The following is a 12,595-nucleotide window of genomic DNA, read 5'->3' on the forward strand; positions in this document are numbered from 1 at the left end:
CCTCCCTGTTTCCTCACTACCACCAGAGAGATTTTCTTAATAGAGACCAATTTCTAGTAGCCTGTAATAAAGCTCAGCACCTTGGACAGCAGCTTTGTGAGGTCTTCGAAGAGATTGGAACAGTAGTAGTCACAATCATAGTTGATATAGAGCTCCGTGACAAAGCTGGGGATGTGCCAGAGCTGTACAATAGCTTCTAGTGCCATCTCCTTCATCTCGTAAGGCATCTTGGCATTCTCCACAGTGATGATTTCCATGAGCTTTTTGATGTACATCTAGCAATAACCCAGTAATTGCCATTTGGTAAAGAAGGCATTTAAAATAGGAAGAGACAAAAATGGACAGGAAAAATATTAAACAGGAAGCAGAAGCCCTGCCAGGATGGCATGCATTTAGAGACATTTAAAGGTATTCCATCCCCTAAATATATCCCCTTTGGCCTCCATGTTGGGGGATAAGACCTGGCTCTCTACCTCATGCCAAAACAAGTTGCCTGTTGCCCTTTTTGTGTGTGCTATGATGAGCCTGATCTGGTCTTATTCAGAGTTCCTTCCTGCAATTTAATGGCAAAGCCATTAAATTTGACTTGCCTATGTTGCAGAGGAACTGCTAGGCAGAAGAGCTGTACTAACTCACGGTGAGGTTACCTGCCAGTGCTCACATTTAGGTTCTCTCATTTTATAACCAGCCAGTTTTCTCTAGGCTCCTTTTAACTTCTCTGCTAAAGAGGCCAGCCAATGAACCAAACTATGGAGTGTGGAAGCACTCTACTACAGAAGCCCCTAAATCCCACCACTGCAGCATGACAGAGCTGGCCCACTGAAGATGCCATACATCTTATTTTTTTTCTTCTTCCAAGGTAGAGAAACTCACCTCCAGTTGGAACTTGAGATGCTCCCTCATGCTTTCAAACAGTAGGAAGCACACTCGCAGGGAAGCAGCATAAAGATTCAGTCGCTCTACGCTGAGTAGCTGGGAGATCAGAGTAGGGTAGGCCATTAGGTTTCTGAACCTGACTATGGTTCAAATAAGGGACAAGTAGGAGAGAAAAACTGTATGAAGCTTCCACCAAGGTCTTGTGCTCTGAGGAGACTATATCTAGCCATTTCTATATGTCCGTGTGGCTGCCAGAGTCCCTGGGAACTAATGGAGTCCTCTTGACTATGACTACTGGCCAACTGGGGAGGGAAGTTCTTTCCTGGGTCCTATACTCTTCTCATGAATAGGTCAAACTCCCCTGTGCTTCCCTGGCCCTTGAAAGACTCTGAAAAACAGCCAGGGGCTCAGAGCCCCTCTAGAAATCCAGTCTTACCTGGAATAAGTGGCGACACATCTCATCCTTGATGAGGCCCAAGAGAGATTGGCACTGGGCTATGGGGGCTGACTCAAGAGCCACTGTCAGCAAATGTAGTCCCATGTGGATCATAACCTCTGAGTTGTGGCGATCATGTGGATTGGTGAGGGAGATGAGGAAGCGGAAGAGCTCACGGATGCAGGGAAGACCATAGGGGACCAAAGCTGTACCTGGGAAGGCCACGAGGGAAGTGGGACTGCTAAGACACTGGCTTGATAGTGTCTAGCCTAGCTTGCCCTGCATTTCTACAAGGCAATTTCAGATAAGTGATTCTCTTCAAGAAAAAAATGTTTTCTTCTGGGGTGGTAAGGAGACTAGTCTCATTCATTTAAGGGAATTAGAATTGATGATCCTACCTTTCTGCTAAAAGTCCCAAGCTTTCTATTCTTCCCTCTCACTTCCTATCGTCCACCAAACTCCCTCTCTGTATAAGTTAGAGAAGGGCTCCATCCATGCCAACAGCCCTCTGGCTTGATTCCATGTCCTGACTAGAAAATGGCCTAGAACTTGGACCAGTAGATACCATGGGTCCAAGACAGTCTAGGCTCAGGCAGCTTAGTGGGCAGGATGGTGAGGCGAAGAGGCAGAGCCTGCACAAGAGTACTTACCTTCTTTCTGGGAGGACTGTGTAAAGCGCACGCCCCGGGGATTGACGTAATCCATGTCATGGACAGAGGCAGAGTCGGAGTGGTCAGCAGGGGATGTGCACTCCTCTAACACTTCAGGGATAGATTCCACAGATGCTGACTGGGCCTTTTCCACATGGGCCCCTTCCTGCTATGACCAGTAGCAGGGGGATACAGGAATAGGGATGAGGCAAGAGCAACTGGAACTTAACTCCCCTGAAATATCTGTCCTCCAAGTGTCTCTAATGAACTGCAGGTGTAGGGCCAGCTCAGTGAGCTATGAATTAATGCAAGATGGCTCAGGGCAGGAGTATGATGAAGGACTCAGAAAACATCTCTTGATGCATCACTGACCTATAGTGATTAGAATCATAGAAGCAACAGAAGCTCTCAAAGGCTTGAGATTTAGATTATTACCTTCCAGAAAAAGCCATGGCCAGCTCCCTCACTTTTGCCAAGTACTACCTATATACATAACTAGATAAATCCCATGAGCTACCTCTCACAGTGAATTATGGTGTGGGTTTTTTAGGCAGCACAGCTAATTCTAGAAAATGGGGAAGAACCCCCGCACCCTCAACCTTCTTTAAAGCCAAGGCTTAAATATAGAATCCAAAGGATCAAGCCAATTCCCACAGTTGAAGACTGGAGAGGGGTCTTTGGAAATCAAAGCCATACCTGTGGCTCAGGCTGCTCAGGAACTCCTAGTTCACTGCTGCCAGGCTCTGCAGCTATGCTGTACCCTGGAGAGCCAGGTTGCTCCAGGTCCGTGAGGTCCTCCTTGGAAGTGGTCTGGGAGGAGAACTCCAGGCCACTGTCTGTAGAGGGGCTGACCACTGCTGAGGCAGCTTCTGAACTTGCAGAGGAAATGGGTGTGGGCACATCAATAAAGGGCATGCCACCTGCCAAGCGAAGTAAGTGAGGCTTGAAGAAGAGAGACTCTGTGGGAAGCACATACCTTCCATGGTACCAGGAGCTCTGTTTCCTAGACTGCATACCAACAATTGTATATGTTAGTCTCTAGAGCATCAGAGTTCCTCTGGAAGGAAAGCAACCTTAAGTCACTGCAGAATTGCTAAGTGGTCACTGTTGGATCTGACTGGAGTTTTTCTTTTTTACTCTCAGCAGAAAGAAACCAAAGCCCCTCAGTTGATCTTCAATGTCAAAATCCCTGAGAGGGGAAGGATTTTTCCTTCTGTCTATTCTAATCAGAGGAAGTAACCCAGAGCACTCACCAGTTAGGTTAGAGGATAAGGTGGTTCCATTAGAGGTGGGCAGCTCTGAACCTGGTGTACCTCTAGTCATATGGCGTGGGGGCCGAGGGGATCTCTTCTGTTTCTTCCACTTGGATGAGTCACTCATGCCTCCTGCTCTCATTTTCAGCTGGAAATATCATACCTCATTAGCACTGGTATTTAAACTAAAATTCTATCCCTAGAAATCTCCCTTCTCTTAGTTCTACTGGTCCCTAAAAAAAAAACAACCTTTACTTCGCATTTGTGCCAGAGGAAGAATCTAGACCATTAGAGCCCATTCCAATTCCTCTAACCTGGCTTCTACATTGGCCACTTTACAGGTCAGGTCAGCTTGACAGCCTCCAAATGGAAGGTGACAGTCTGCTTTTAGGCTGGTCATTGATAGGCCAGCCCTTGCACATTATCATTCTGCTGCCTGAGTCCTGGTACCAATCCTGAGTCCTGTAGATGGTGCCTGACCCACCTACAGAAAGGGTCAGGGCAGGGATTCCTGTGCCTGGAGTGTCAGAGCTACAGGCTCTGGTCTCCTGGGCTTTCCTCCTCAACTATCTGCACAGAAGGCTCCTACTCCTGGTTCTTATCCATCTGTGAGAGCCTACGCCCTCCCAGCCGAATTCCTAACTTTCCTGTTGCTTCATAAACTGGGCCTAGATCTTAAACATACCCTTTACTCTCTGGAATTTCTGCATCAAACTGGTCAAAGGTTCATTCCCTGGAGTTAAGGAAGGAGCGGCATCTTAGCTGGTTTGTGGAATTAAGGATGGATGGTCATGTCGTGCTGTTGCTCTGCTCTATGCTGCTCCCAATTTCTATATATCGGTGGGACTCTCGTCCTTTTCACTGTGGGGTCTTTCTAGATGCTATTTTATGTTTTAGATGGTGAGGCTATTGATTTCTTAGACCCTTGCTCCATTCCACATCCCTCTCTCTTGCTGTATTTCTAGTCTTTCTATAGCTTCCTTTTAGTCACAAAGGAAAACCTTTATCATCTGTTGATGACTCTAAGATGTAAGTTTTTTTATGCATTTTCTCCACCCTAAGTTTACACCTACTTTGTTAGGTCTCATTTTGTTTTCCTAGTCCTGACGCCTTCTCAGTGAGGGTTTGAACCCAGTCCCTCTCCAGAGTTATACCAAACCACTCCTAGACTGATGGACTGGGCAATAGCGATTCTCTTTCAGGAACCATTAGAGTAACTCTCAAGAAAGTAGAAGCACTTTTTCTCCCTGCCCCTTTCTTAAAGCCAAACATACCCATGTTATCCTTGGCCTGTTCAATACCTTCTGACATTTGGGGTATAGGACCCCCTTCCTCAACCTCCCCCAAGTCCTCCAGAACTTGAATAGCCTTTATCTCTTGCTTAGAAGCTACATTATTCTTCCCTACCCATAGCTCCATGTATAAAGGAGAGGCCCAGGAGCTGAGCTCCACCCCTAGCTTTTAGTAACCTAGCAACAGCCTTATATGGGATTTACACTTCAAGTCTGTCCATCTCCAAAATGCCTGCAGTCATACGCTTAGAATGGAGCTTCAAGTACTCTGAACACTGGGACTAAGCAAGAAACAGGATACTCTCTCCAGGAACCACTGAAACTCATCTGGGTCAAGTTCATGGTACAAAAATGTTCTGGGGGTAAGAGTCAGCCAAACATGCAGAGAGGCAAGAAGCCCAAGAGATAAGGGAAAACAAGAACCTCCTGGCTTTATTGGCAATTGTTGCTGAGCTCCAAAAAGTACAAACATCTGGGTCCATCTTTTCTCTCTGGGCAGGCCCTCCCCTCCATTTCAAGTACTCTAGGCAGTCCTACTTCCACTGAGAAGCCAGTCACTCATTGAGATTCCTTCCCATACTAGGGCCACTCTTTCCTGTTTCCTTCTCTATACTCAGCAAGGCTGGCTCCAACCTGGTCATTTTAATGAGTGTTTTTTGCCTCCTGGCTGAGTAGAGGCCAAGAGGCTGCCAGTCCTCACAAATGTCTCAGCCCTTAAAAAGTTCAGTTGTTCCCTGTCCTAAGGTGGAGGGTAGGCAATAGGTGTTCATGGAACCCTCACCACCACATTCATATAACTTTATATTTCCAAAGAACAGCATAAACTTTACAAAGAAAGGGCAGGTCTTAGGTTAATAATCATAGCAAAATGCTAGGAAGCCAATGAAGGGAGCTGCAACTTAGGCAAGCACACAAATGGAACTTGAGGCAATGCATGCAAAGAGAACACAGCCCCATGGATTATCCAGCTAGGTGTGTACACACACACGCACACAATTCTTTTTATCTTCAATGACATGGATGTCCAAAACTGTACCTCTAGCATGCTCACTCTTGTGACAGAGAGCCTAGACAGCCTATATCTTCTTCTCTCCCTCTTCCCCCTAAGACAGGAATATGGGGATTAGGGTAATCTTTAGCTTGAACCCCTCCCCTAAGGTCCCCTACATCTTCACTTTTAAAGGACAGAGGGCATCTCTGCAAATCCCAAAGTATTTTCAATGTCCTCGACTCTCCTGGCACCTGGCTCCTTTCCATTCACCCAGAATCTTAAACCTTGAAATGACCCTTTGATAACCAAAAAAAAAAAAAGGCCCCAACTAGATGGACTATCTTTTCCCTCCAAACCCAGTTTAAGTATCTCGGTAGAGTTGAGGACTGCTTAAACTCTGTGCCAGCTGTGAGAAGGGGAAAGGGTAAAAGAGAGAAGGGTCTTGCTTAGAGGTCTCTCCTAGTTCCCTTGGAAAAGGTAGATATTAAGCTTCCTCACAATATGTCTCTATCTAGGCTCATTACATGTTACGTCACCAGTTCAAAGATTCCTTCTGCCTCCAGGCAACTAGATACCCCAGGAAAATCCCCCACACTGCATAGCTACAAATACATGCAACTCTTTCTAAAGCCATGCTGTGTCTGTGTTACTAGGGAGGAGTAAGTTGTGCTTTACACAATGGAAATGGGACCTAGATGTTACATATAAAAAAATAAACATTTAAATAAATAAAAAGAGGGAAAGGAGAGGGAGAGGGAGAGGGAGAGAGACCTTGAGGTTCTTAAAGAGTAGTACCCTCTCTAACTGGTTCAGGGCTTTGGTCTGCTCCCCACTACTTAGCTCCAGTTTGTTGAGGAGACATGGAGAAATCTGTGAAAGACAGGCAAATGAACGATTTAAACAGAGTGAAATAAACTCAGACACACAGGGCAGGAATGGGGATGGATGGCAGGGGAGAGGGGCAGGTCAGGTGCATGCACCAAACAGTCAAGGGTCATATCCATGGGCAGAACCTCTTAGGGCTACAAGTAGAATCTTCATGAGAGGCCTGTGAGGTACATGGCTTCCATTCAGGAAAGAAAAAGGCCATTCTTCTGACCACCATTCTTCTCCTTCTCATCTGGAGTCAGACTCGATCTGTCTCATCAACAGAGACTAGCCCAAGCATGAGTCCAGTCTAATCCAGCACTGAGGATGGGATCTGGGACATAGCCTCTCTAGGCCTCCTATCTGCTGATAAGGCTGGGCCCTGAGGGGATGGCAGGTCCTTCACCTTTATCAACATACATTTTTAGCCCAAAACAATAAGCCTCACTTTGCTCACCAGTTTATGTGGTGGGTCAACAAGAGAGGCTGAAAAGGAAAGGTTGAGGAGAGAGGTATCTGGGAAAGAATAAATTTCTCACTAAAGTTGTGATAGCCATTTCTAGATTCCAAGCAGACCTGTCTAGGCGAAAGCATGTTTTTGCTAAGCAAGGATATTCAGGAAAATCCCCATTGCACTGATGTTGGGATATCAAGGTTTGAAGGAGGGACAGCAGGTAATACCTTTTTCATGTTGGTCCCCATATAGTTCTTGGGTTCTTCTTTAAACTGAGGTAACCTATAAGATAGAGAGTCCCATGGACTGTCATTAGGGATAATAACAAACCTCCCCCTCCATGCCAGCCACAGCCCAAAGATGCTATTCCTGTCTCTTAGGAATAGCTAGGAAGAGAAGCAGGCTAACTTCTCCTTTTTCAGAGCTTCATCAAAGAGCCACAGGAATTGGAGGATGTATGACATAGACACTTTCTCAAAAAGAAGGTAGTCATCAGGGCAAGGTGACTAAGTGCCCTTGGAGTGTGGAGGCTCTTTTCATCCTTAAACTGACTCTTCCTGCTTCACTTGGCAAGCATTGCAGAATGCCACGAGATAGGGAGAGGGCAGTCTATCAAAACCCCAGGAGACTGGGCACAGGGTGAGAAGTGAAAGGCAGGTTGAACTTCTGAAGCCAGGAAATCTGAGCCAGAGGAATAAGAAACTCTTTAGAGCAGAGTCCAGGGGCAGATCTAGTCTATAGATAATAAAGATTATTTATAGATCTGAGAGCAAAAAGAAATCCCAGAGGGAGGTTTTTTTAATAGACTATTTTTTAGAGCAATTTTAGATTCACAGCAAAATTGAGTGGAAGTTACATTAATTTCCCATGTAACCCCTGCCCCCGCACATGTATAACCTGCCCCATTATCAATATCCTCCCCCTGGTGGGGGGCTTTAAAGCTCTTGCCTCAGTTCTTCTCAAAGTTAGTCTATTGAAAAGAGGTATAGAAAAGAAGTTAGGCATAGTATGAAAAGGTCTCCTAGGCACTAAGTAGAGAGCCTTGACTAGGGTAACCAACAGTCTTAGTTTGCCCGAGACTGAGGGTTTGCAGGAACATGGAACTTTCAGTGCTAAAATCGAACAATCTGGGCAAACCAATCATTGGTCACCCTTTCCTTCCCAACAGAAATCAGGCTGAGCTCTGGGAGCTCAGCAACCTGTTCCAGGCTCCCTTGAGTTCGGCATCCTCTCTGAGTTCCCCTTCCCAGCTGCTACCTGTACAGAAACAGACACAAGTTTGGGAAGCAGAACGAGGTCTGTCAGCCTAGATCAAATAACCTTCTGCCTCCTCCTGAGGCCAAGCTGGCTCCCTCCTCCTTCTCCCTTGATCAGTAACCCTGGGCCCAGAGAACTACCCCCATCTTAAATCCCATTGGCCTCTGATGTGGCTGTGGGGTTGGCCAGGTCCCTGAAGCGGCTGTATGGAAGCAGGCAGGCTCAAGAGGCCTGGGCAGCAGGGCTGAAGCAAACAGCAGCAGGTTTACCTTGTGAAGAGCAGCTGTACCATGTCTACGAGAGTGTGCTCTGCGGATTTTCTCAATAACTCTGCACAGGCAAAAACAAATAACACAGGTGTCATTACTTGCCGTGCTATTATCAGGAGGCTTCTCAGAGCAGACTCCCCTCCAAACCTTGTTTACCAAGGATTATGTCGAACTTATTAAAACCAGCTCTAGCTCAGCCTGGCAGCCATAACTTCACTTGCCCACTAGGTGGCACTACTGAGTCAGAAAAAAAGGTTGCACAATAATGTGTTCTTAGGGGTGGCAGACTGGTGTCAAATTCCAGAAACGTCAAGGGAGAGAGATTTAGTGCCTGAGCTGAGTTAGTCAGGGATCTATCCTAATTCCTGCCCTGGCACAATGGACTAAGTTCTCTATTCTAGCTGCACAACAGTCAAGTACAGAGACTTCTAGACTCCTATGGCTCCATAAGGTAGATGATGGAGAAATCCTTAGCTTTCCATTTCTCTGGGTTCAGAGACAGCATCACATATTCATAGTCACAGACAATGGCTCTAGGAATAGTGAAGGAGCCAATATTCAAGTACCTACCACTGAGCCTCATTTCAAAGCAGATCCGAAAGCAAGACTGCATAATCTCACACACAGATTCATTGGTTAGGTGGGCACCCACTGGGGTCAGCAAGAGAGTCCGCAGCACCTACAAGGAAGAGAGAGAAGATACCGTGATAAACAAGACAGGCTGGGTGAAAAGAGGTGTACCTGAGGGGAGAGAAGCTATCTCTTGTTCCTCTAGTCTCCTACGGAAGCACTTGGAATAAAAAAGAAAGGTTAGCAAAAATGCTGACCTCACTTCATTTTGGCAGAGGGGTCTCCCAGAAACTTGTCTTGGGAACTGTGTCTTTACTCTGCATGACCCTGACATAGTTCAGCACTCATTCCAGCCGTAGCCCACGAGGCCCAACAGATGGATGGCACAGATACAGTCTGCCAGAGGTACAAATGTATTAAGGGCTTCCGGTATTTGATATCAATTCATTTAAAGCCTTTAATTATTTTCTTTAGAAGAAGCTTTTACTTTGGGTACCCGAGATGCTTGTTTGGAAACGAAGTAGCTTGCTAAGCCCCAGCGGAGTCAAAACACAGTTTTACACTGCCGGCAGACTTGACAGACTTGGGTAAGTCGAGCCAGTGGCACCAGCTCCTGGCCATTAGCCTAATTGCCCTTCCCTTCCATTTACCTGAAGGATTTTCATCAGGACAACCTCATCGCTGGCAGGATCCGTGCCCACAAAACGGGCGTGGGTAACAGCATCTGCCATGTTCTCCATGCCCTCTGCTGTGCCCTCATGAGTGGGATCTGCTTCAGCAAAAAAGGAAAGACTAAATGATGTGGAGAGGAGAGAGAAAAGACAAGATATCCTATCTAGGGGCTGCTTTGAGAGACTTTGGTTTTCTCTTCTCCAATTCCCTAACCCATGGCTCCTTGGGCTACCTGAGAATTTTTGCCTATAAATGGCTATAACAAGCTCCTCAGCACCAATTCCACTTTAAAAATAAGTGGTTCTCAAACTTCAGAATCAAAATCACTTGGAGGACTTGTTAAAAACACAAATTGCTGGGCCCAGTCTCAGAATTTTTGATTCAACAGTCTAGAGTGGGGCCTGAGAATTTGCATTAGAAACAAGATCCCAGGTGATGTTAACACTACTGGTTAGGGGACCACATTTGGGGAATCACTGGTGTAAAGCTATTTATTTCCTAGAGAAAGTAAATGAGTTTTGGGCCTAGACCTTTGAATGCCAAGGTTATAGCTTTTCTCTTTCACGTGTTCCCCTTCAACACATCCTTCTCTGGTTGCTTTTGGAGTTTTGTGTTCAGGTGCAAGTGAGGTAGGGGAGTAGGGGAAGAAATAGACAGTCACTGCTGCCAACTCATCTGGGTGCTACATTACAGGAAATCGAAGACCTCTTCCTGCTTCGGTTTTATTCTTATTTAAAACAGTATGACATGGAGCAAGAATCTAGTTGCCAGCTTAAATAGTTATTAGGAGAGAAAAAGGACAAACTAAAAAGACTGAGAGCTGGTTACTTGAGGAGTAAGGGAGGGAGGGAGAGTTTCAACTGTGAATAAGAAAAGAAAAGAGAAGCTAGAGGTCAGACAACCTTTACCATGCTGAAAGCTAACACAAATGCTGCCGAGGGGGGAACTCTACTCCATGCATGTTAAATATCCACAAGGAGTAGCCAAAGAAGTGGCCTCTATCAAGGCCTACAAGGGTCCTGCAGAACTATCTGGATTGTCCTTGAAAAGGGAGCAAAAGTAGGAAAAAGGGGGCAAGAACATGACAAAATTTTGCGACCGACAGAAAGTTGCCCTAGAGGTGGCATGGTGTAATGCAGGAGCACCTCCTAGTCTTATGGTGGGAATTATAAGAAATTCTTGCCATTTTCTCTCTCCTGGTACTTGAAGTTAAGAGTTCCTGAGCCTAAAGCTCAGGATTGGCTGAGAAACCAGAACATTTCTCTTGCAACAATGAGCCAGAAGACTCATTAATTTTGAGTGATTTTCATTTGTTCTTTCTTTTCTCTCCTGGTTAGTCTCTGACACCTTATCAAAAACTCTTTCTGTCCTACTTGCAGAATGCCTTTACTCAGCTTCAGGAGTGGCTGCTTTAGAGGTCATGCAGAAGGAAGCCAATTTCATGATGATATATAGTATAAGGGGTGAACCAGCTCCTATCACCCCAACTCTCCTTGTTTCTCCCACTCCGCACAGAAAATCCTATACAGGCATACTCGCCTTACTGCGTTTTACTTTATTGCGCTTCACAGGTGTTGTGTTTTTAGGAAATTAAAGGCAAGACCTTCCACCAGCAATAAGATTATGACTTGCTTTACTGCAGTGGTCTGAAACCGAACCTGCAATATCTGAGGGTATGCCTGTACTCTCAAGACCCTTGCCTGCATCCTCTCAGCCTTGTCAGATAGTCCTTTTTCAGGCCTCCAGGGCCCACAGAACGACCTTTCCTTGCACAGGAAATCCAGGTTCTTCTTAGTGTTGTGTGGTATTTCAGAGCTCATGAATGGCAGCCTTGCTCCCACCCCACAAGGCTCCTGGGGGTAATCTCCCTTATTAAAGTAGTTTAAGCTTTACCAATCTTATCCTCTGAACTTGAATGAAGTAGCAAAGTTAATTTTCTAAAAAGGCAGGTTAGTGATCGGTCTTTAGACGCACGCATGGCCCGCCAGCAAGCCAGGCAATCAGTGGCATAAATCTTGGTCTGGTAGCTGTGTGGGGCCAAACAAAAGGCTGGTCCTTGGAGTAAGACCTAAAATAATCCTAGAAGCTGCGGATCACAGGATTGAGGAGTAGGCGTAGTTTCTTCTAGAAGGGCAGCATAAACAAAGGAGTGTCTGGCTTGGGCTCACTTAGCAGACCTTGTCTTTCCCAGGACCCTTTCCTTAGGATGTCCTCTTTTGCTGGCCACTCTGGAGCAGACTGCAGGGAAATCTGCCAATCTCATCTCTCATATACTCCTTCCTGCTCCTTTTCTCATGCCCACTGCAATCACCACCTCCAGCATTCTCTTTTCCCACCACAGGAAACTCCAATGACCAGCTGGCCTGAGGTCTCCAATGACCCGCTCGTCTGCCAAGTCCAGAAAGAGAGTAACATCGTCAAGAGAGCGGAGGAAAAAAAGCACAGAGGGCAGCTGCTGGAGGCTGTGAGGAGAGATGGCCTGCAGGTGGTGCTAAGGGCCAGGCTGGAAGTAGCTGGGCCTGATTCTTTGCTCAGGAAAAGTATGAAGCTAGGACTAGGACGCCTGGAGAGGCTGATGCATCTATTCAGAAACTAGCTGGCACCTAGGATTCCTGCTTAGGATCCTGAATACTTCAGCTAAGCAAAACCAACTTTTAAGAAAAGAAAAAAATCAAAGGAGTTTCTTGCCCTGACCAAAGGCCATTTTCCTTTCTGACTAGTTACTGAGCTACCTCTTTTCTTGTCTCCCTACTTAGAAACAAAGACAGCTGCCTGTTTTCTATGTTCCTCACCCTTGCACATGGGCTGACAAGAGGGGAAAAGGAATTCAAGATCCTGAGTGACAAGATCAACTAAAAAAGAAACCCAAAAGAGCCACCATAAACAAATTTAGAGATAAACAATAGAATGGATAAAATATTTGGGCAACATTAGGAGAAAATATTTGTAATACTGTGATAGACAATGGGTTAGTATCCACCCCCTATACAAAAAAACTCCTACAAAAT

General features: G+C 45.9%; 1 protein-coding gene across 14 annotated transcripts in view; it reads right to left on the minus strand.

The window, feature by feature from the left end:
- Nucleotides 1-12,595, minus strand: part of GBF1 (golgi brefeldin A resistant guanine nucleotide exchange factor 1) — a 100,648-nt gene that overhangs the window by 15,636 nt on the left and 72,417 nt on the right. For 3 of the 14 annotated variants that reach the window (XM_039871384.1, XM_039871375.1, XM_039871372.1), the window contains 11 exons: nt 9,566-9,687; nt 8,916-9,024; nt 8,346-8,406; nt 7,047-7,101; nt 6,270-6,368; nt 3,216-3,363; nt 2,659-2,882; nt 1,963-2,131; nt 1,313-1,524; nt 874-972; nt 81-275 (listed from right to left, as the gene is read on the minus strand). In XM_039871384.1, coding sequence (XP_039727318.1) covers nt 81-275; nt 874-972; nt 1,313-1,524; nt 1,963-2,131; nt 2,659-2,882; nt 3,216-3,363; nt 6,270-6,368; nt 7,047-7,101; nt 8,346-8,406; nt 8,916-9,024; nt 9,566-9,687 — 1,493 coding nt within the window. The remainder of the gene's footprint in view (nt 1-80; nt 276-873; nt 973-1,312; nt 1,525-1,962; nt 2,132-2,658; nt 2,883-3,215; nt 3,364-6,269; nt 6,369-7,046; nt 7,102-8,345; nt 8,407-8,915; nt 9,025-9,565; nt 9,688-12,595) is intronic. The other 11 variants (XM_039871386.1, XM_039871383.1, XM_039871381.1 and 8 more) reach the window with 7 other exon arrangements.

Source organism: Pteropus medius, unplaced genomic scaffold (genome assembly GCF_902729225.1).
Source record: "Pteropus medius unplaced genomic scaffold, Ma_sr-lr_union100, whole genome shotgun sequence".
In the NCBI taxonomy this organism is placed as follows: domain Eukaryota; kingdom Metazoa; phylum Chordata; class Mammalia; order Chiroptera; family Pteropodidae; genus Pteropus; species Pteropus medius.